We start from the raw sequence: 25,217 nt of genomic DNA on the forward strand, positions 1-25,217 counted from the left end.
CAGGGGTTGTCTTAGGTGCGTGGCTACCTTACCCGGACTAGAGTGAGGGCCCCTACTTGGACAGGGTGCAAACCACTGCCAACTAGGGAACTCATTTCTAACACTGATTAATGAAGATTAACCGGCTTTCCATAAGTAGACAACTGGATGCCTATTTTACAGTCCATCACTGTCAAGTCTCGCCTATACCAGTGAGCAGTATGTTGTACTCCCAAGGCACGTAGATGTGGAGTTGAGAATAGTAAATCTGTAATTCCCTCTGTGCACTTACCTTCTCAATATTTTGTCTTTTGATATTTTGGTGATAATATTGCAACCACACAATATTCCGTTGGTGCTATTCCAGACTGCAGCTTTAATAAAGAACTAGATGTCCTGGCTGCATATAGTATTTGTGCTATAGATCTGATGGCCTGCAAACCTTGTGCCCTTCTGGAACGTGGTCTGAAATGGTCAGTACACCAGTGATGTATGTTTTGTGACGTGGAAATTGCATCTACTGGTATTTGGCATTGCAAGTGTTTGAGGAACCGACAGAAGAAAACTGTATATATTTCTGTAAAGAATTTTGTAAATGAAAGTAGTGAGCAATATTGAACTTTAACGAAATGTAAAACCACACGTAATGCAAAGATGTGTGTTTTTAACATTTATTTTCGCTAGATTATCTCCGAGTATTAACAATGTTGAATCTCATATTCTGTGCCTAGCACTCGTGAATTCGAAAAGGGCAACTGCTGGATATAAGGGGCCACGCAGTATGGGGGAACAACAACTACAAAAATATCAGCAAATTGAATGGCTATCTCATATATAATTAAAATGTCACAATCTATTGTAATTCAAAGCCAGACACTTGAAATTTCAGAACATAAACTGAATCTGGTAGTTATGACAAGGGCACTGGATTTGCTTGTTTAATCAGGGGCAATTGGAGCACGGGGCATCAAAGAAGCGTGGCGCGTCTGTCAACACACAAAGTACAGCACAAAACCTAGCTAAGATTTGTATATTTTGATGTGAAAATACAAAGTTCAGAAGTGGCTTTCGCTCTAGCAGGGCCACTAAGAATATGCGGAAGGCCACACAGTCAGTCAGTGGTTGGCCGGAAACGGCTCCTTGTGTGCGTGAAATTGACCTAGGGTGGAACTTCCTGCCAAGGATTTTTTCTTCCTTGCAAAGTTCCGCAATTACGATTCCTCGTGAACCTTTATATACGGAGAAACTCGTGCTGTTCCATGGACCTTTAATCACAACTAATGATTATACTGTAGAATGTTATATTTCGTTTGACAAATTTAAATTTTATACTTTTTTGTTCAGATGGCATTTTTGATCTTGGCAGAAATATGTATATAATTAACAGTAAATGTCATTGCTTAAGTATAATTTAAAAAACATTCACTAATAAAAAAAAAAGTTATAACTTTATCCAGTTATGAAGAAATGCATACGGAGACGTACATTAAGCACTGCAACAGTGAGTTCAGTATCCAAAATAAGTCGGATACCACAGCCTTTCAGGCTGTAGTGAACCTGGTTCACAAAGCATTTCCCCTGTATCAAATTCAGAGCTCCTTAGAACGTTTTGGGTAGAGTGGTGTACATTTAATATGTAACTATCATTATCACCAACATAAGTAACACTAGAACATTATATTACAGTAACCATGATTTGGAAAACCACACGTTTTGAGATGCCTTTTACATTTTCAATATGTACTCAAGTGCATTTTTGCATACTCCTTTTGCATGTGATCATCTCAAGGTGCTGCAGACATCTCCAGATATACTCCGTGCAAGTGTCTGTGAATGTGAAGTTAACTCATTGGTGTAAAGCTGTGCTCAAGCAAAGATCCCAATTTGCTCCAGAGTAAGTCCTTCTGTTTTGTTGTCAAGATTAGTGCACTGTAGACTTTCAAACTATGAATGACTTTATGAGCGAAACTGCACCTTGGTTTATAGAGCAGCCTGCTGCCCAGTGTAAAGCACTTCAACACCTCATCAGGGGTAGTAAACACTATATAAATGCAATCACAGTTACGTCTTATGGTGCACACTATTCTGCTATCCCATTTAGCTCATGGTGCCTAATAGACCCACTAAATTCAGCAATGTGAAAAAACCCAGATGAGCCCAACTGGTGTTAATGGACAGTACTGCTTTCCTACGTCTCCGAGGATCAATGTAACTTTTCTCTAAGCAAGGTAAACTTTCAAAAAACAGATTTGAGGGATTCTGGGGGGCTTCCCCCTGCTACCTCAAAGATTCTGCAGTCCTGTACACAGTGTTTATCTTACTGAACATAAACATAGTAAACTGTGCTGGGAAATTGAGGGGCCCTGCACTAGTAGAACAATAAAGCAATGCACACTTAAATGTTATTATGGAACATCGCCGTAGTGACTATAGAGAGCGTGAAGGAGCTTGATATTAGGTACTGGACACAAAATAAAATAATTTCAAATTCTACCCTAATACTTTTGCATTTCTAACATATTGTAAGTGTTTCAGAAACAGCCCAACAGTAAGACTCCTCATGTAATGTCACAGAACACACGACTCTCCCTAAAAACAGAATTTGTCACAGGTACTGATAAATATCAGAATCCTTCAAATACAGTTTCCGTCATTTTTGCATTTGGTTAAAAACAATAGTCATGTCAAGGAAAAAGAGGAATTTGGGTATGAGGAGGGGCTAGGTTAAGTCTAGTGTAAGTAAACCTAGAAAGGGTTGACACACAGAACAGAAGTCCACCACACAATTGAATATTTATTCAGTGTTGGAAAATGGGTTATTGGTAAGGGCAGGTAGGTACCTACACCTAGCAACAAGCCACTAACTTCCACCTAGGTACAGTTAGGTCTCAGTAAATTAATCCCAGCTCAACCCTTGGTAGCTTGGCAACGAGCGTCAAGGCTTAACTTAGGAGACAGTGTGTAAAGCATTCAAATATCACAAAACAGTAATTAAATAAAACACAGGAAACAGTTTAAAAATCCAAAACCAATTTATAAAAATAGTTTATATTTTTATCTTTAAAATGACACAAAAACGATTAAAATCGGTTCAGGGGAACCGGAGATATGAATTTTTAAAGAATTATTATTTTTCTAGCGCTTAGAAACAAAAAGCGCCAATCGGGTCATCTGGTTGCACCTCGACCGGGGCAAAGTCAAAGTTTCAGGCCGACCGCGATGGAGCCCTACTCGGCTACAAGTCACGGGAGGCCTCGGTTAAAAAGTTACCTTCTGACTTAGTCTTTATTTTGAAGTTTATCTTCACCGGGACGAACCTGCCAGTTGAATCCGGCCTCCTGGAGCCCTTGTCCGGATACGCGATGTGGGTTTCCTCGGTGGTGGTTTTTACCTTCGGACTTAGTCGTTTTTTCGAGATGAAAATCCTTCGACCGGGGTAAACCTGGATCTTGATCCGACGTCCGTGGAGCCCTTCTCGGATACGATGGCTGGGAGGTCCCGGTCAACTTTTTTCCTTCGGACTTAGGGGGTTATTCTAACTTTGGAGGAGGTGTTAATCCGTCCCAAAAGTGACGGTAAAGTGACGGATTTACCACCAGCCGTATTACGAGTCCATTATATCCTATGGAACTCGTAATACGGCTGGTGGTAAATCCGTCACTTTTCCGTCACTTTTGGGACGGATTAACACCTCCTCCAAAGTTAGAATAACCCCCTTAGTCTCTTTTTCGGATGTTTTTCTTTACCGGGACGAACCACGAAGTCAGGCCCGGTCGCGGTTGAGGCAAGCCGGCTAGAATTTCCGCGGCGGGTCGGTCCCTCTCTGGAGCTTTTTTACAAAATTTTCCAAATCTTCTCCAAACTTCTGGGGCTTCACCCAGATGTTCTTTTAAGGTTCTTTTGGGGTCCACAGTTCACCCCAAGGGTCCAGAAGTTCTGTGATGGTCCTTGGGGGGTGCGGACTTCAACTCCCAGAATGCACCTGGCGCAAACTCCTTTTTGGCCTCTGGGCAGTGGTCAACTGGTCTCTTTTTTTAGGAGTTGGTGCAGGGGACTCTGGATAGCAATTTTTCACCTGTAGCAAACAGGGAGTCCCTCCTTGAACCAGTTGAAGCCAGGCAAAGTTCTTCTTGTGGTGAAGCCCAAGTGTGCAGCTGGTGCAGTCCTTCTGAGTGCAGGGTCCAGGTGCAGGCCAGGGGTCCAGCAGGGCAGTCCTTCTTCTCCTTAAGTTCCTTCTTCTTGAAATTTGGTGGGGATCTGAGGTGTGGGGGCAGGTCTGCCAGTTTTATCCTTGCTCCTGGGTGAAAAGCAGGGGGGCCCTGGTTCTCCAATCAGGGACAGGGTCGTCCCCCTGTGATGACCACTTCCTGGGAAGTGTGGCAAAAATCCATCCCAGAAGGCAACAGTCTCTAAAAATCGAACATGGATGAATCTGATTTTTGGAGGTTACATCTGGCTGAGCCCACCCACTGGTGTGGCTAAAAATCATAAACACACCCCTCTCCTGCCCTCTCCTAATCTAATCAAGGGGGCACCTAATTGTCTGGGGTTGCAGGATGTGGGGGTGTTGCTGGGTGCTCCTGATGTCCTTCTCTGCCTTTGAAGACCAGTTTGGCAGCCCTCCCCCTTCCTGCCTCACCATCTGCTGAGGGGAGATTCTCTCCCCAAGCACATTCCTTTGTGTGAGGCCAGGCCACTTCACACCTCATCAAGGCAGCCTGGCAGAAGCTGCTGCAGGCTGGCCAATCAGAGCACAGCAGCAAAAACAATGCAGAGCTGAAATTGGCAACTTTTTAGGTAAAGTCTAAACTTTTTACCTGAACAAGTTATATTAAATCCACAACTGGAAGTTGTGGGATTTATTACAACAATTAATTTGATACCAAATTCTTGGTATGTAACATTTAAGGAGACTTTAAAATATAAAATAAAGTCTGCCCATTTTAGCTTATGAAGGCCATTTACTTCAATGAGGGAAAAATGAATTTGGCTGTTTTTATCTCACCAGGGCTTATAAATCTATTTTTATAAAGTCCCTGCTTATAGTTACATGGCACCCAGCCCTAGGGGCACATAGGGCACACCTTAGGGGTGACTTATATGTAAAAATAAGGTAGTTTAAGACTTTGGAAGTACCTTTAATTCCAAAGTCGAATTTGCATATAACTTTAATTTAAAAGCAGCCAGCAAGGCAGGCTTGCTTTTAAAATGACACTGGGCACCTCAGCAGTGCACCTAGGTGTGCACCACCTATGCTGTGGTCCCTAAACCTACATGCCCTACCATATACTAGGGACTTATAGGTAGGTTAACTTAGCCAATTATAATTAGCCTAATTTGCATATCCATTTTACACAGAGCACAGGCCCTGGGACTGGTTAGCAGTACCCAGGGCACAGCCAAGAGTCAGTAACCACCAGTACCTATCCAAAAAGAGTGGGGGTGATCAGGCAAAAAAGGAGGACTTTCCTACACTGCCCCCCCCAGATGAAAGGTGATGGCTACTAACCTACACCCTGGTAGTCCTCATCAGCTAAGTGGAAAAACCTGGAAAGGCCATCTGCATTGGCATGGGCAGTCCCAGGTCTGTGCTCCACTGTGAATTCCATCCCCTGTAGGGAAATGGACCACCTTAACAGTTTTGGGTTTTCCCCCCTCATCTGCATCAACCATCTGAGAGGTCTGTGGTCAGTTTGTACACGGAAGTGAGTGCCAAACAAGTAAGGCCTCAACTTCTTCAGGGACCAGACCACAGCAAAGGCCTCCCTCTCAATGGCACTCCATTTTTTCTCTCTAGGGAGTAGTCGCCTGCTGATGAAGGCAACTGGGTGATCATGGCCCTCTTCATTAACTTGTGCTAACACTGCCCCAATCCCTTCCTCTGAAGCATCTGTTTGTACTACAAACTCCTTGCTATAGTCAGGGGCCAGTAACACTGGTGCTGAACACATAGCCTGTTTTAGGGTGTCAAAAGCTTTCTGACACTCTGGGGTCCAAATGACCTTCTTGGGCTGTTTCTTGGAGGTAAGCTCAGTCAGAGGGGCCACTATGGTCCCAAAATTCTGAACAAACCTCCTGTAGTACCCAGTCAGGCCAAGAAAGGCCCTGACCTGAGTCTGGGTTTTTGGAGCCTCCCAATCCAGGATAGTCTGGATCTTGGGCTGGAGAGGTTGTACATGGCCTCCACCAACAAGGTGGCCCAGGTACACAACAGAGCTTTGCCCTATCTGGCACTTGCTTGCCTTGATAGTCAGGCCTGCTTGAAGCAGGGCCTGAAGCACTTCCTTCAGGTGGACCAGGTGGTCCCTCCAGGTGGAACTAAATACAGCTATATCATCCAGATAAGCTGCACTGAAAGATTCCAACCCAGATAGGACTCTGTTCACCAACCGTTGGAAGGTGGCAGGAGCATTTTTCATGCCAAAGGGCATCACCTTGAACTGAAAGTGGCCCTCTGGTGTGGAAAATGCTGACCTCTCCTTAGCTCTTGGACTTAAGGCAATCTGCCAATATCCTGAGGTCAGATCAAATGTGCTCAGGAATTTGGCAGCCCCCAACCTGTCAATGAGCTCATCAGCTCTAGGTATGGGGTGAGCATCAGTCCTAGTGACTGCGTTTAGACCTCTGTAGTCCACACAGAATCTCAATTCTTTCTTCCCACCTTGGGGATTAGCTTTGGGCACCAGTACCACTGGACTGGACCAAGGACTATCAGAGGGCTCAATTACCTTGAGGTCCAACATCTTAGCCACTTCAGCTTTGATGTTGACCTTGACCTGGTCAGACAGCCTGTACAGCTTGTTCTTGACAGGCAAGCTGTCACCAGTGTCAACATCATGGACACACCAATTGGTGAGTCCAGGGGTCAGGGAGAACAGACTAGCAAACTGTCCCAAAACTTGCTTACAGTCTTTTTGTTGCTGATCTGTCAATTTGGGAGAGAGTAACACTCCCTCCACTGACCCATCTTTTGCCTTTGAGGACAGGAGGTCTGGCAGAGGTTCACCCTCCTCCTCCTTCCCTTCATCAGTGACCATTAGCATGGTCATGTCTGCCTTGTCCTGGTGGGGTTTCATCCTGTTTACATGCAGGATCCTGAGAGGATTCCTGGGGGTGCCAAGGTCCACCAAGTAGGTGACCTCACCTTTTTTCTCCAGAATTGGATAGGGCCCAGTCCATTTGGCCTGAAGTGCCCTAGGAGCCATGGGCTCAAAAACCCACACCAGCTGTCCTGGGTGATACTCAGGCATGGTAGCCTTTTGATCATGCCAGAGCTTCATGAGCTCCTGGCTGGCCTCCAGGATTCTGCTTGCCTTCTTCATATACTCAGCCATGCGTGACCGCAGGCCCAGTACATAATCTAGCACATTCTCCTTGGATTCTTTGAGAGGCTTTTCCCAAGACTCTCTCACCAAGCACAATGGGCCTCTTACAGGGTGCCCAAACAGTAACTCAAAGGGGCTGAATCCAACCCCCTTCTGTGGCACCTCTCTGTAGGCAAACAGCAGGCATGGGAGGAGGACATCCCATCTCCTCCTGAGTTTGTCAGACAAACCCATGATCATGCCCTTCAGGGTCTTATTAAATCTTTCCACAAGACCATTGGTCTGTGGGTGGTAGGGGGTGGTGAACTTATAAGTAACACCACACTCATCCCACATGGCTTTCAGATAGGCTGACATAAAGTTTGTGCCCCTATCTGAGACCACCTCCTTTGGGAATCCCACTCTGGTGAACACACCAAGTAGGGCCCTAGCCACTGTGGGAGCAGTGACTGTCCGGAGGGGTATTGCCTCAGGGTACCTGGTGGCATGGTCCACTACCACCACAATGTACCTGTTACCTGAAGCAGTTGGTGGGTCTAGGGGACCAACAATGTCAATCCCCACCCGCTCAAAGGGAGTCCCAACCACTGGCAGTGGTATCAGGGGAGCCTTTGGTTTGCCTCCTGTCTTGCCACTGGCTTGACAGGTGACACAGGAGCTGCAAAACTCCCTGACTTTTTCTGACATTTGGGGCCAATAAAAATGGTTGACCAGCCTGTTCCAGGTCTTGGTCTGTCCCAAATGACCAGCTAAGGGGATATCATGGCTTAAGGTAAGGAGGAATTCTCTATACTTCTGGGGGACCACTACTCTCCTAGTAGCCCCTGGTTTGAGGGCCCTTGCCTCAGTGTAGAGAACTCCATCCTCCCAGTAAACCTTGTGGGACCCACTGGTATCCCCTTGTTCTTGCCTGGCAGCAGTCTGCCTCAGGCCCTCAAGAGTGGGACACTCTCTTTGTCCCTGGCACAAATCTTCTCTGGTGGGCCCACCTGCCCCTTGCAGTTCTGCCAAGTCAGGCATAGTTTGCAGGGAAAGTGTCCCTCCCTCAGAGTTCAGATCCTCCCCCTCAGGGGGTTAGATTCTTCCTGACCCTTTGTACTTGTTGGGGCTGGCAATCCAGACCCAGTGCCCTTTCTCTTTTTCTTGGAGGCTTGGCCCATTGTTCCAGGGTCCAAGTGTCCAGCATTTCCCTGTTGTGCTGCCTGTGACCTGGTCACAGCACACACCCATTCAGGGAGGTCCAGCATCTGTGCATGGACCCTTCTCTCCACTTCTGACCATTCAGATGCTTCAAGATCATTTCCCAGCAGACATTCTACTGGGAGGGCAGGAGCTACAGCTACCTTTTTAGGGCCAGTCACACCTCCCCATTCCAGACTCACCATAGCCATGGGATGGAGTTTGGTTCTGCTATCTGCATAAGTCACCTGGTGGAAGACACCAGGTAAGACCTGCTCTGGAGAAACCAGCTTTTCTGTGACCATTGTCACACTGGCTCCTGTATCTCTCAGAGCTTCCACTTCAGTCCCATTGACTTTAGGCCTCTGCCTATACCTCTCCATGATGGGAGGTAAGGTGGCCATAGTTGCAATGTCCACCCCACCCACGGATACTAAGGTGACCTCAGTGTACCCTGATTCCACCCGTGGGCCAACTTCCACCCCCAACCCTACACTAGCAATCCCCTGGGATTGCCCACCAGTGGGGGGCTTCTTGGAGCAGATAGCATCCCCTCTTTTATGTCCAGGTTGATGACAATCAAAACACTTGCCGGCCTTAGCAAGCTCCTGAAACCTTCCTGCTTTAGCAGGATCATAATTCTTTCCCTGATACCCTTTCCCTTTAAAAGTGAATTGGCTCAGGGCTCCCCCTCCCTGAGAAGTTTTTGGGGACTCTTGTGAGGACTCTTTGGGCTTTTTATCATCTTTCCCCTGGTTCTTCCCCTGAGAAGAACCATGTCCTCCCTTTTTCTGATCACCCCCTGGGGGTTTCTGGTTAACCCTAGTTCTTAACCAGTCATCTGCTGCCTCCCCCAGCTCTCTGGGGTTGGTCAACCTAGAGTCTACTAGATACTGGCGGAGCCTTTCTTGGACACAATTAGTTAGAAGGTGCTCCCTCATAATCAAATTGTACAGCCCCTCAAAGGTACTTACCCTGTTGCCCTGTATCCAGCCCTCCAGTGCCTTTACTGAAATGTCCACAAAGTCCACCCAGGACTGGGTGCTTGTCTTTTGGGTGTCCCTAAACTTGAGCCTATACTGCTCTGGGGTCAGACCAAACTTTTTAGTCAAGCAACTCTTCATACTGGGGTATGAGTCTGCATCCTCCCCACTCATGGTTAGGAGCCTATCCCTCCCAGAGTTGGGAACTAACTCCCAAAGAAGTGAACCCCAGTACTGAGGCTTGACTTTCCTCATCTGGAGGGCCCTCTCAAAGGCCCCCAGCCACTTATCTATGTCATCCCCTTCTACATAGGCAGGAACCACCCCTTTGGGTAATCTGGGGGCAAAACCCCCACCCAGGGACACCTCAGCCTCTTTATCGCTGCCACCATCTCTTTTCTCTTTGCTTGCCCACTTTTTCTTTTCTAGGGCCAGCTTTTCTGCTTCCAAAGCTATGTATGCTAGCTGGGCCTCCAGCTCTCTTTCTCTGATGGATGGGTTCTCTCCTCCTGAAGGACCTCCTTCCTACCACTAGCTTTGGGTCTGCCCCTAGTGACTGTATCTACTGAGGACCGTTCTTCCTCTTCCTCACTTAGGCTCAGATGCCTTCCCTCCCCTGAGTGGTTAGAGTTAGCATCTTCCCCTTTTTCTTCCTCCTCTGGAGCTTCCTCTGTCTCTACCTCTTGGGCCTCAGCCCATGCTGTCAGGGATTTAATCAGGATTTGCTTCCTGAGATCTGTGGTTGCAGGCAACCCTCTTTCAATACACAACCCCCTAAGCTGGACTACTGTCAGTGTGGGTAGGCTAGCCAGATCAAGCTCCATGGTTCCCTAGTTTTGTGTCAACAAAAACTTTTTGCAAAAATTGGAAACAAGAATTTAGAAAAATTACAAAAATTCAATAATTGAAATTAATCCAAATTAATAATTAATAAAAAAAAAATAATAATAATAATTTTTGCACTAAGACAATTTAAAGGATTTTTAATTTGGTTTACTTAAAACTGTAACGTGATACTGAACACAAGTACAGGATCCCACCGCTGCCACCAAAAATGTTGGAAAATGGGTTATTGGTAAGGGCAGGTAGGTACCTACACCTAGCAACAAGCCACTAACCTCCACCTAGGTACAGTTAGGTCTCAGTAAATTAATCCCAGCTCAACCCTTGGTAGCTTGGCAACGAGCGTCAAGGCTTAACTTAGGAGACAGTGTGTAAAGCATTCAAATATCACAAAACAGTAATTAAATAAAACACAGGAAACAGTTTAAAAATCCAAAACCAATTTATAAAAATAGTTTATATTTTTATCTTTAAAATGACACAAAAACGATTAAAATCGGTTCAGGGGAACCGGAGATATGAATTTTTAAAGAATTATTATTTTTCTAGCGCTTAGAAACAAAAAGCGCCAATCGGGTCATCTGGTTGCACCAGGACCAGGGCAAAGTCAAAGTTTCAGGCCGACCGCGATGAAGCCCTACTCGGCTACAAGTCGCGGGAGGCCTCGGTTAAAAAGTTACCTTCTGACTTAGTCTTTATTTTGAAGTTTTTCTTCACCGGGACGAACCTGCCAGTTGAATCCGACCTCCTGGAGCCCTTGTCCGGATGCTCAATGTGGGTTTCCTCGGTGGTGGTTTTTACCTTCGGACTTAGTCGTTTTTTCGAGATGAAAATCCTTCGACCGGGGTAAACCTGGATCTTGATCCGACGTCCGTGGAGCCCTTCTCGGATACGATGGCTGGGAGGTCCCGGTCAACTTTTTACCTTCGGACTTAGTCTCTTTTTCGGATGTTTTTCTTTACCGGGACGAACCACGAAGTCAGGCCGGGTCGCGGTTGAGGCAAGCCGGCTAGAATTTCCGCGGCGGGTCGGTCCCTCTCTGGAGCTTTTTTACAAAATTTTCCAAATCTTCTCCAAACTTCTGGGGCTTCACCCAGATGTTCTTTTAAGGTTCTTTTGGGGTCCACAGCTCACCCCAAGGGTCCAGAAGTTCTGTGATGGTCCTTGGGGGGTGCGGACTTCAACTCCCAGAATGCACCTGGCGCAAACTCCTTTTTGGCCTCTGGGCAGTGGTCAACTGGTCTCTTTTTTTAGGAGTTTGTGCAGGGGACTCTGGATAGCAATTTTTCACCTGTAGCAAACGGAGTCCCTCCTTGAACCAGTTGAAGCCAGGCAAAGTCCTTCTTGTGGTGAAGCCCAAGTGTGCAGCTGGTGCAGTCCTTCTGAGTGCAGGGTCCAGGTGCAGGCCAGGGGTCCAGCAGGGCAGTCCTTCTTCTCCTTAAGTTCCTTCTTCTTGAAATTTGGTGGGGATCTGAGGTGTGGGGGCAGGTCTGCCAGTTTTATCCTTGCTCCTGGGTGAAAAGCAGGGGGGCCCTGGTTCTCCAATCAGGGACAGGGTTGTCCCCCTGTGATGACCACTTCCTGGGAAGTGTGGCAAAAATCCATCCCAGAAGGCAACAGTCTCTAAAAGTCCAACATGGATGAATCTGATTTTTGGAGGTTACATCTGGCTGAGCCCACCCACTGGTGTGGCTAAAAATCATAAACACACCCCTCTCCTGCCCTCTCCTAATCTAATCAAGGGGGCACCTAATTGTCTGGGGTTGCAGGATGTGGGGGTGTTGCTGGGTGCTCCAGATGTCCTTCTCTGCCTTTGAAGACCAGTTTGGCAGCCCTCCCCCTTCCTGCCTCACCATCTGCTGAGGGGAGATTCTCTCCCCCAAGCACATTCCTTTGTGTGAGGCCAGGCCACTTCACACCTCATCAAGGCAGCCTGGCAGAAGCTGCTGCAGGCTGGCCAATCAGAGCACAGCAGCAAAAACAATGCAGAGCTGAAATTGGCAACTTTTTAGGTAAAGTCTAAACTTTTTACCTGAACAAGTTATATTAAATCCAACAACTGGAAGTTGTGGGATTTATTACAACAATTAATTTGATACCAAATTCTTGGTATGTAACATTTAAGGAGACTTTAAAATTTAAAATAAAGTCTGCCCATTTTAGCCTATGAAGGCCATTTACTTCAATGAGGGAAAAACGAATTTGGCTGTTTTTACCTCACCAGGGCTTATAAATCTATTTTTATAAAGTCCCTGCTTAGAGTTACATGGCACCCAGCCCTAGGGGCACATAGGGCACACCTTAGGGGTGACTTATATGTAAAAATAAGGTAGTTTAAGACTTTGGAAGTACCTTTAATTCCAAAGTCGAATTTGCATATAACTTTAATTTAAAAGCAGCCAGCAAGGCAGGCCTGCTTTTAAAATGACACTGGGCACCTCAGCAGTGCACCTAGGTGTGCACCACCTATGCTGTGGTCCCTAAACCTACATGCCCTACCATATACTAGGGACTTATAGGTAGGTTAACTTAGCCAATTATAATTAGCCTAATTTGCATATCCATTTTACACAGAGCACAGGCCCTGGGACTGGTTAGCAGTACCCAGGGCACAGCCAAGAGTCAGTAACCACCAGTACCTATCCAAAAAGAGTGGGGGTGATCAGGCAAAAAAGGAGGACTTTCCTACATTCAGAAAGTGGCATGACAAATTCAGCTCATAGTGAATATTTTCATAAACTTCTCTGACAGCTTTTCATTTACATCACTCCTGTCTCCAACCTTTACAGAATGAAGACAATCAGATGTGAAACAACTGGATTTCATATCACTCTGACAAGGGCAATAGTAAATTGAAATGTAATTTTTGCTGCCCATTACGCTTCTGCATTTTTAACTCTTATCTTCCTCGGTTTTGATATATTTATCAGCCTTATATTACAGATTACACTTTGGCTTGTAGTGCATTTTGAACAATACTACAAGGAAAAAGTTGCCTGCTCAGTCTGAAAGTAACTTCTACTCAAGAGTATTCATTCAGTTTATTAATGGGCCAATGTGTTTTAATTACTTGCGGGAATATTTATGCTTCCTAGTGAGGTTGTAGTGTAGCCATTTTAGCTATAGCTCAGTGCACATTATTTTAACACACTAGGCCAAGCCGCTGTGCACTCTAACCTAGATATATTTTATTCGGCTTTATTTTATTGTTACAATAGCCACTTTTACGGTCTTGTTTTATTTTCTGTTTATCTACTTGTTTTCATAAGCCAGCACAATGTTCTCAAACAAGACATTCTTGCTCACTCTGTGCGTGTTCCAAGGCTACAGCATGGGACATTGCCAGTGAACGTAGTATAAGTTTATTCTCTGACATTTGTAGAAAATGCACATCTTTACGTAGGGACATTTTCTCAGAACATCAGCTGTTTTAATATAAAAACAGTTCTTTGCCCCTTAACACGTTTGAGGGCGATTCCAGCCAGAGAACCACAACTGTATGCTGACTGCTGAATGCTGCGCTACAGATGCTAATGCAGACTGCCAGCCTTTGACCAGGTATGGGGGATGATGGCTTCCCAGGGGAACCTGAAGGGCAGAATTAGAGCTTAATATGTTGTGCTCTATTATATCTTAGGTAGGAATAAGTCTATCAACTGTAGAGACAATATGATAGCATTATTTCTATGCTTCACTCTCCTCGTTACCATTTTAATATTGTAATGCTGTGTCGTCCTGGTTATTGCAGCTCATGCTTTGCTATCTAAGATGCAGTTCTTTTATTAAAACCATTATTAAAACATATACTGCCTCTGTTTGTCATTTATATATGAGACTAAGGTAACCGAGAGAAACGGATGAGACCTGAGTGACCAAGGCTTCCCTGAGAAACCAATTATATCATGCGCTTGGCTGCCCAGTCATCCCTGCCCTTGGGTGGAGATGAGACACTGCTAGTTGGCAGGAGCAAACCCCTGGTTGGAATGGCAGGTGTCACCCGCAGTGGGTTTAGACTCAGTCTCCCACACTGTAGGCGATTCTGCCGCTCAAAATCCAGTAGACACATTAGAATAATGAGAGCCTATGCAACCAGGTAACTCCAATAGCTTGAAGGCATGGCACAATCTCTAGTCCTTATCAGCGATTACTGACCAAAATAAAACGTTCCTAAAGAAACCAGGAAACGCCGAGCCACTATGACAACATATAATCCAAAATTATATGATTCAGATGTTTTAAAACCATTGCATTAAACATACAATTTTACTGTTAAAAGTTTGTTTATTTTTTTGAATTATACTCGGTCGTTCTGCAAATTATAAAAAAAAACAAAAAAACAACGTAAACACTGAATTAAAAAAACAAAAACAAAATGTCAATCGGTCCAGAATAGTCAGATAAACTTGCTACATAGTGGGGTTCCAATTTTATTTAGATGTTTAAACGTGAATTAAGATAGGCGTAGGAGGAGCTTAAACAATTATTGACCAGTAACAAATTTAAATAAGACCCATGGAATGCACTTGAGCTGGGATGAGAAAAATCCCTTTGTATTAGCTGCACAGCCAGCCAGGCCTAGGGGACATAACTGTATTAGAATTATTATTGGAAAAGCTATCTCCGAGATCAGATGAAAAACAAGGTACTATTTCAAAAGTGCAGCATTTCAAATGTCATGAACCGAGGACATGATTCCTAAAGGTCGGTGTGTAAGTGTGACTTACTCTTGGAGATCTTGTAGGTAATTCACATTTCGGAAGTAAGGCAGGACAACTCCTAATTTACGCTGAGCACTACAAGTGGAAAGAACACCAAAAGCTTTCACCCATTGCGAAGTAAATGTACCAGGCGAATTAACTTGAGAAAAACCGCTTTAGAATGCGATCTTAAAATCGAGATCCGTTTTGCACTAGAAAACTTAAAGAATTCACTCGATGACACTTCTTACCACAAGTTATAATTCCTATACTATAAAGGTAACAGGAGGCCAGAGTCATTCTCTAACCAGATGTTAGAAGAATGCAATCATACACCAGGCCACAGAACAAGCCAGACTACAACTGCTGGTGACAATTGGTTTTATTATTTCAGGCTGGAAAGCACATAACAGTCACACATGTATGAAAAAGGTTTACTTGGGTATTCTAAATTAACATGTTGGACATTAACTGTGGAGGTTAGGTTTATACGCCACACTAGGTATATGAGAAAACGACAAAAGTTTAATTAAACGCATCCACAGAATAACTTTGCTGACATGGAAAACATTATTGCTTGACAAATATTTAGGAATCTAACACAAATTATTCTACAAAGTGCCATGAATTATACATATTGTTTAGCAGTTCATTTCACAGGACAATAAAAAAGTAAATCAAACACTGAACTGTTATCTTAACTGTTACGCAAGGGGCCTTCGCATTCAAAGTGAAAAATCTGAATATATATATAATGATCAAGAATTTTGGTGGTTGAAACTCGTTGGTGAAGTTTGGGTTTCTTTTCTCTTTTGGAAGAATAAATTCTTTACAAGGTTTCCTGTGTGTGCCGTGTTTGACCTTGTGTCATTTGGTGGAGAAAAGATATATATATATATATATATATATATATATATATATATATATATATACACATACATACATACATATACACACATATATATATATATATATATATATAGAGAGAGAGAGAGAGAGATAGCTTTCATAAAGGTAGAGCCCACATAAGAGGAATAAAAGGGGAAGACATCTCAGAGACTTTTCTGAAATTAAAATAATCAGTTTCTTCGCAAGGGCTGGATTTTGATCAGGACACATACCATATTTTATACCTCTATATACTTCTTGTTGTTCAATGAACGCTGCCATGTGTGCTTTGTGTCTGGAAATCAAGAACTATGTGATGGAGGATTTATTACACATTTGTGACCTGATTACTCCTAATTGGGGCCTATTTATACACTAAGTCTAGGGCCGAATGCCAAATCAGTGCCTGTCATCTGTTGTGACTTATTCTGTACTTTAAGTGAGACTCTCAGTTTAAATCCAAGGTACATTGTGTGTAAGCATGCCTTACTCTTGGACTGAAATGAGTAAAGAGCGGATTTAGAATTCAGTGGGTGGAAAACTCCCTCACAAACATGATGGATATCCCAAGCGCCATATTTTGTTTGATCCCATTATATTCTATGGAGAGCATAATATGGTGGACAGGATAAAGCTGACCGTAAGTCATGTAGATCAGGAACTACTCACAGAATATACTTTAGAGTGTATTTAAAGGTAGACCTGTGATACCCAAAGGGTGGCAGCTGATATGGAACATTTTCACAATATTACTAGAGGAATGTGCTCCAATTTAAATAGCTATGAGGTCACTACAGCTTGTCTTAGTTTAATGTAGGTATTTAAGACTATGCCAGATTTTTTTATAGGGAACAACATGGCTATGGGTTTAGTAATTATTATTTACCATTTATTCAATGTCTCCCTTACGCTGATGTCAAACATACTCTAACAAATCAAAAGTTAAAATAAAGAAAACATACATCAAGGGAGCCTTGTTGCATTGAAATCACTGCAAATCATAACTCTGCCACAATAGAACTACTAGAGAGACTTCAATTGTCATATTTTCTGCTCTTCATATATAAATAAAATGGCTGCTAGTTGGCAGCTAATGCTAATAAATTGTATCACATTTGTATGGCCTATCATGTATGCTGTTGCAGTGAGGTAAACTATACAATGCTAAAGAGCGATGCACTATTTCACAACAGCTATTTATTCTACAAATCTCGTTTCGTTTCAATGATGTGGCATCATCCTGTTCAAGCCTTCAATTGTGGATATCCATATTCTGTAGAACTAGTGCCACTCTGCTTGGAATGTAAATCTGGTGAGGGAAAAACATAGCATGAGTTAGTACAGAGCACAGTGTTATCATATACGCTATATGCTAATGCAGAAAGGTCCATTTGGTTCAGGAAAAAAGGCCCAACTTTCTAAAAGTGGCATTTTTGGAAAAGCAACTTAAAAGTCAACTTTACTATTAAATAGGATTTTAAATTTCATTTAAATTGAGTGAAAGGAGTATTTATTCCTCTATATGTTCCAAAACAGAAGTTATCACTTATTAAGTGTAATAAGGTAACCAAGTTTTTGTCTATAGGAAAGATAGCCTTACAACAGTGAAAAATGACTTTGGAAGTTTTTCACAGTCAGAACATATAAAACTTAAATACACATTCCCTACTTTTCAAATACCACGCATACTGCCCTAGGAGTGTTTACGGTCTACCTTAGGGGTGACATATATGCATTAAAAAGGAAAGTTTTTGCCTGGCAAAAGGTTTATTTTGCTAGGTTGAAATGGTAGTTTACATCTGCAACACGGGTTAATAGGGCATGTTTTTATAATGCTACTCTATTGGGTGTCACAAACAGTGCTGCTGCCCACTAGTAGACTTAAATTTACAAATCCTGTGTACATGTAATGCCATTTTCTAGGGATGTATAAGTAAAGGTGTAGGCCAAATATACAATTTTTTCAAGGGAGATCCCAAGCACTTTGCCACTGGTTAGCAGGCATAAAGTGCACCTAGTCCTAAAGGGCAATAAAACCTTGTTCAGCAAAAGAAGGAGATAACTTGGGCTGACCCTGAAGAGACGCCCTAACAACCATTTATAAAGATGAGATACTAATCTCTCTGTGACCAAAAAGTACAGCCACCCGCAAGAAAATCAAAATGTATGGATTGCTGCCCACTGAAATTTTGAAATAGAAAGTGCAAGTCTACCATAAATATATGTTGCACAAATAACTCTGTACCACATGATCTGAGCTTTTGTAAAACGCCATCTTCAAAAGAAGTCATGTGACTCTTTTAGGCTTCTCTTGTAGAATCTCATGTGAAAGCTTGGATTGTCATGGCAATTGGTAAAGAAAGACCAAACCTCATAGTATCTGCCCTCTCAACCTCCATGTGGATAGTACCATTTGTAGAATTGAACCCTCCATTACAGGAAGATGTCTGGGGCAAGGAGATACTAGAATCCACCTTTACTTCTGTAATCCCTAAAGGAGCCACTTCTCCTCAGCCCATAAGAGGGGGCACTATTATCCAAGCTCTGTTCTTTGCTAACAATCTCAGAATCAGAGAATTTGAGGGAAAACAAACTGAATCTCCTCTGGACAGGTCATCTTCTGTTGCTTCCGGATTCAGAGACCTCCAAAAGTAGTGTTGAAAAAGACTGTTGTGATAATTGGTACATAGAGCCAATGCAGGATCCAGGAACCTCCGAAAAATTCCCCTTGAAATTGGAATTTAAATTTCTAATGAAAAGTTCTCAAATGACAGAAAAAGTCAGCTCAGAGTGTCTGCCTCTATGTTGCATACACTCATGATGTGTTTTGGATTTCAGATAACTTTCTGCCCACAGTAGAATTTAAAAATCAGATGAATCAGTCTGAGAATCAGCACTGACTTCCTCTGAATGCTCTGAAAGAATGATAATCTGCATCCCTACTGGGCCAGATTTCCGTGTAATCCAATCATAGAATGCTATGCTCATTCCCTTCAGACTTTGAAGCAGAATGATCTAAGCCCTGAGCCCCTGGGAATGGAATTTAGTCCTGCTTACTGCTAGATCATTTTTTCAGAATAATAAGTACAATACTTAATGGATTGGCCACGTTTCGGTTTTTCAAAAATGTATGAATGGCTAACTACAATCTATCTCCTGTCAGCTAACAAAAAAAATGCATCCTTTAAAAACACCCTTTCTGTGATAAGTCCACATTCCAACCCTTTAAATTTAAGTGCTGCCTTGCTGCCACTACTATCATTTGATGCCACTGTTGCAGTCTCTAGATTATCAAAATCATATCAGAGAGAAATTTTGTTTGAACTTTCGATAATGTCAACAACCGATAAGCTTCACACTGAGGTTGCTGAAGCCAATAAGTGAAAATCTTTCACTAAAGCTTTTGAACTCACAGCAGAGGCCAGGAGGACTACAGGCCCAGGTACCACCGCGGAAGGAGCTGCTTGTAACTCAGCTCTTGCTCCATGTAGCACATAAATCGGATCCATCAAACCCTCTGTGCTGGATGTTTTTTAACTCGCAGCAGGGGCCAGGAGGACTCAAGGTCCAGGCAACATTGTGGCAGGAGCCGCTTGTATCTCTGCTATTGCGCCATCTGGCGCATAAATCAGATCCATCAATCCTCGCTGCATGGGGAGCTTTTGAACTCACAGCGTGGGCCAGGAGGACTAAGGGGCCCATGTGGCACTGTGGCAGGAGCTGCTTGTCACTCTGCTCTCGGGCCATCTGACACATAAATCAGATCCATCAACCCCACTGTGCTGGATGCTTTTGAACTCACAGCAATGGCCAGGAGAACTACTGGGACCAGGCAGCATTGAGGCAGGAGTTGCTTGTCACTCTGCTGTTGTGCCATTCATCGCATAAACCGGATCCATCCACCTCACTGCACAGTGTGCTTTTGAACTCACAGTAGGGGCCAGAAGGACTATGGGGCCCAGGCAGCACTGCGGCAGGAGCTGCATGTAACTCTGCTGTCACACCATCTGGGGCACAAATCAGATCCATCAACCCCTGCGAGAAGGGCTTGTGCGTGCCGCTCCCAGGCCAAGGGCAGGCCCCTCTCCACTCATCCGTGACTGTAAGAGGCTGGGCTTTCAGCAGAGACTCTGGCAACCTTCCAGCTATGGGTTAGTGTAAAGCTCCAGCAACAGCAATGAGGGGCAGGGGGCTACACACAACGGATTCTTAAAGAAGGCAGTTGGGTTTATGGAGAAAGAAATTCAGCAGGCAGAGGGTAGATTGTCAACACCCTCATCTTTATCATCTCCTGCTAGTTTTACCTTGGTCATTGAAGAACATGAAGCAAGGAATGGAAATATAGTACATTCAGACACTAGTGGGGAAAGTTCTTAGTCATACTAGTTGTTTTAGCCCAGCCAGTACCATCACTGCACTAACTGCAGTGTGCCGCAACAGTGTTAAAAAAAAGAATGGGCAAACCAGGAAAAACAAAAAGGCAGACTTGGGCGTGAAGCTTAGGAGACTATGTATGTCCAATCTCGGTTTACAACTTGTTTAGTAGATAGGCACAGACATACAAGTGGGGGGTTCCATAAATATTATACAAAAGATATTTGGTGAGTTTTTGATGACCTTTTTGGTGCCACAGCTTGAGCTTATTTCTTCACGGTTAGGGAAGATGGAGGCTAAACTTGACTGATTGGGTTTGATGGGCTCAGCAGATAAATCAACAAGTATAGTGAATGTTTCTGCTGTAATTTCTATAAATAAACTGGTTTCTCTGAGTAAATTGCCTAGGGCTAAGCAAGAAAGTAGTGCGTTGAGCAGTGGTTGTGCTAGTACAAGGGAAGTACGCCTGCAAGTAGTGGAGCCACTTCCATTAAGAAATGCTTCTAGGTCGCCAGGTAATATTGCTAGGGCAATTACTAATCTTGTTAAGGGTGCTACAGCCATAATGCTAGAATGTGCTCCTAATGATCCTAGGAAGTCTGAGGTAAAATAAGACATACTACCCAATAAGGGGGTTAGATTGTCGCCCTTTCTCCTACTTCCACCTGAGTGTACACTGTATGTTTTGATATTAAAACATGTACCAGAGTTGGCCCCAGGTGTAGCTGAGGATTTACATAGCCTGAAAAACAGAACTATAAATTGGTTTACTTCCCATGTGGAGAGCAGTAGGAACCTTCAGACAGACAAAAACGATTGGGAAGCTACCCTGGATTGCCCCAGGGGATTTTGTGACCATACGCTTTAAGTTTCCAGCTTCCCTGGAATTCTTCCTCAATGACTTTAGTTGGCATTTGCCCCACCATTCTACAAATAGCATCTAGGTAGTTCCGTTGGGATACTTTTATAGGCCCAGGTTTCGTACCCAGGTAGATTGCTCTTTTTTATATAAATAGCAGCAACTTGGGAGTACTTCACATTTTATAGTTCCCACACAACTCACGTCAGTCCTTAGCCACACTGGTTGATTTGGACTGATACCATCACAACATTACATCTATGGTAGATGTAAAGAGTATGGAGGTAATACACCATCATGGCAAGAGAATGGTATGGGGGAGGGTTCAGTTTAGTAAAGCTGATGCCCCTAATATCAATTCGAAAAAGGAGAAGGACAAGAAAAGATTAGGGAGTGAATTAAGGGTTTTTCAGAGATCTTACATTAAGCCTCTTTTGCCTCTTGCCCCCAGGAAATTAAGAGTTATTTCCTGGAATTTGTTAGGAATGAAGTCCAAGTTAAATTGTGAGTGTTGGGAGATTTTTGTAGATGGTTTTGATGTGTGTATTTTCCAAAAGACCTGGACGACTGACTTAGTTCATAGGGTGGGGTTCACAAATATTAGTACTGAAGCAATCCCCTCTCCAAAGGGATGGACAGCAGGGAGCTTTATTACATGGGTCAGTGTTAACCTCCGATACACCATAAATAGACTAGATGTTAGTTCTAGAGACATATTGGTGGTTGGATTAATTGATTCACAGGGATTAAAGTCAGCACTTGTGGTTAATGTCCACAATAGATTCACAGCACCAGGAATCACCTACATAAACAGCTTTAGATTATTTGCTGGACAGGACCAAGGGCAATTACCTCCTTTTGGTGGCAGGAGATTTTAATATTACTTATGAACCCTCGGAGCTGCTGGCAACCACCTCAGAGGATGAAGCTAAAGAATACAGGATCCCTAATTTGGGTGATGCTAGCCCAGCCAGGCAAACACAAGTTGCTTTTCAGATTGCCCTGATAACACTTAAACATGGCCTGTGAGCATGCAACCGTTGCTACATATCTGACAAGCAGCTTAAGCATACATTTAAGAGGGTCAACTGTCATTCACAAATTGATTACATTTTATTAGATTTACCACCTGGGAGGTATTTGAGTGGCATGGTGATAATTCAAAAACTAGACAGCGATCATAATGCTTTGGTTGTAGATTTAGACTATAGGCAGTTTGATTCTAGAGTTACCCCGAAGATAGTAGCAACATACTCTCCAACTACAACTAACAACAGAAGGAGGATTAAATGGCCTATGAATGAGGGCATTAACGATGTCAGGGCTAATATTTATGCAAATGTGGCAAATGCTCTTATTGAGTTAAGGAATTGCAAGGGTGTCAGACAACACATTGTAACCCTTTATTTTAACTTATTGGGAAGCATGAGGTCCTTCTTTTATAAAACAACAGAGGGAAATGTTAAATTCTCAAATAAAAAATGAATGGTACAATGAATCCTACAAGGGTGCTAGAGGTGAAATGAAGGAAGCAATGAAACCTGGGTGCAGAACAGCGGTGGCTTATAAAAGGATGCTTTATGCAAAAGCACAAAGAGTGGCCAGGAGGGACTGTGAGGAAATCAAATAGAGATAATTATGTCAAGTGGCTAAACATATGGAGGGCAAATTGTTCTGACATCTTGTGACAAAAGGTACTAAGAGTCACGTCATCAAAGAAGATTACCATATACAACGTCAGTTGTTGGAAAGCCACTTTAGTACTTTATAAGCTGATCAACGTCCCAAGACTAAAGGGACAGCTAGGATATGAGGACAGGGTGACCAGAAGACTCTGGAAGAACCAGAATCTATTGCTTTTAGCCTAGAGGAAACAAACTGAGCCCTCTTTACTCTGTGGAGTGCAAAGGCACTGGGTCTGGACAAATTTCCATGTGATCTGTATCTCGCCAAAAAGGGAGTATGGAGTGTTGTTCTTAATCAATGTTTTAACGCCATCCTAGAAGGCGCATCAATTCTGGACACACGCACCCAAACATTAAAAACACAAGTACTTACCAGGACTCAGCATTGATGTCAGGTCCAGCAGGTTCCAAGAGAGGAATCAGAACACACCAGAAGGAGCTTTGGGGAGGGAAGGGAAAAGTGGAAGATCTATCCACCTCCTCTTATTGTCTGACCTCGTCATGGGGCAACCAATGAGAGGACGACATGTCCTACCTCCTCACAGAGTGGGATGGGGATTAGTGAGAGTTGCAGACCCCCACCTCACTTTGTGACAATACGCTACTGATAGAAAGTCAGCTCCAGACACTTCAGGGCTTAAAACAGAAGCACCCAGGTTTGACTATCTGGAACCATCCACATATCCCCCTCTGCATGAGGGGGAGGCTCTCAAAAGATTGTCATGCTGAGGTCACACCCTCAGGCTGTGATGTCTTCAGCCTGGGGATTTGTATATAGGCATGGCTCAAAACTCACATATGGACTTCACAGAAGAGGTCGACTAGGAGCAACGTACTCAACCCAATGAGATGTGTCTTTTGTTTTGTAGCTCAATGCTTTAAGGTCTTCTAAACTGCTATATTTCAACAAAACTCAAGCATGGAGATTTCACTGTTTTGAAATGAGAAGGAGACAGGGAAGTAGCACAAACAATAGAAGAGAAGACACACAAGTTATGTCCACTCATTTTCTCTACAAAGTTATGCTCACTTTTAGTATCAGTGTTAGTGTGTCAGAGTTGGTCAAAAGAAAAGATGATATAGCAACTCACAACAAATGTACTAATCCACAATGTGTTGTATCATTCTACCTTTACATACCTACTCCCCTAACTTGCTATTTCACTCCTATCAGTAAAAGAGGACAACTTTTGCCATTGTGCTAGTTGCAATGACCTCCGTGTCATTGTCCCCAAAGGAGCCTTGGGTTCTGTGCTACTCTGTGGAATCCTCGTGTCTGTCACCACACAAAGGGAATGACTGCAATATTTGAACCAAAAGTCAGCCAGCATCCAGGTAACCCAACCAACCCTAACATTTCTGAAAACTGGAGACCAAGGAAAATTCAGCATGGTCTGACTTTTGTGAATCCCACGTATTCTTACACAGAATGCTTAGCAAATGTCTTGATTTGGGTTAAAAAGGCAAGTTCCTCATGTTAATGTGATACAGAAATCTGGCACTGGTGGAGAATAGCAAAAGTTCTTACCAACTAATATTTCCACACCACAATCAAATTATTTTCACTCTTTCTTTTGAAATTTATATATGGCAGAGAACCCATAAGTCTCATTAACACTCAACGAATCTTTAATCCTTTATAATAGAGCGTATCTCTTTTTAATATTTTAGCCTCTAAAGAATCACATGACTTTAAAAAATGCTATGAAAGTGTCCAGCAATATCAGTTGAAGTGTATTTAGGTAAGAAGGAGCATCTTTAGATGTTCCTATAACTTATGGATATTTATTTTCAAATTAATTTGTAATAGGCACTGTTTTGTCTCATCTTTTTAGCTTGAAGTTCATTGTTAGGTAGTGTAACAAGGTGCACAAAGGTACATACCCAGAGAATTTTGCCACTCTAAGGGCAGGTTCCTGGAGGAAAGGCAGAGGCTCCTGTGGTCCAGGGTGGTTTGAACAAGGTAAGGGAGTAACTGTCAGGCTGATACATTGTGGTGAAGTAAAAAGGATGAAGGAATCAGAGGCACAATCTAAGGACAGGAGGCAGAGCAGAGAAAAGGAGGAACGTGAATTGCAGTATTTTGTTACATACTAAAAAGGCAGCTATCTGACCAAGATGCTAGAACAACAAACATCACAGCAAAAACACCAGAACCTCCAGAACCCCTCTGTGAACATAAGGGGAGGGCTTGTGTATTGTGTTGAGGGTACTGCTTAAGGTTGCAGGAACCAATAGGACCAGGGAGGAGAAGACAAGGTGGAGAGCAGGGAAGGTGGTACCTGATGGTTAACTGGAAACAGGAAGAGAAAAAAAAAATGAGGGGCTGATTCCTATCCTATAAAAACTAGGGAGCAGCTAGTTAGATGAGGATGCAGAAAGGAAACAGTACCAATCCTAATCTG

General features: G+C 43.4%; 1 protein-coding gene across 1 annotated transcript in view; it reads right to left on the minus strand.

Moving 5' to 3' along the window:
- Positions 1 to 15,370: 15,370 nt before the first annotated feature.
- The window catches only part of GBE1 (1,4-alpha-glucan branching enzyme 1), a 745,843-nt gene continuing 735,996 nt past the window's right edge, over positions 15,371 to 25,217 (minus strand). Inside the window, exon 16 of the mRNA XM_069204143.1 lies at positions 15,371 to 17,203. Coding sequence (XP_069060244.1) covers positions 17,147 to 17,203 — 57 coding nt within the window. The 3' untranslated portion in view covers positions 15,371 to 17,146. The remainder of the gene's footprint in view (positions 17,204 to 25,217) is intronic.

The sequence above is a fragment of the Pleurodeles waltl genome, chromosome 8 (genome assembly GCF_031143425.1).
Source record: "Pleurodeles waltl isolate 20211129_DDA chromosome 8, aPleWal1.hap1.20221129, whole genome shotgun sequence".
Taxonomy (NCBI): domain Eukaryota; kingdom Metazoa; phylum Chordata; class Amphibia; order Caudata; family Salamandridae; genus Pleurodeles; species Pleurodeles waltl.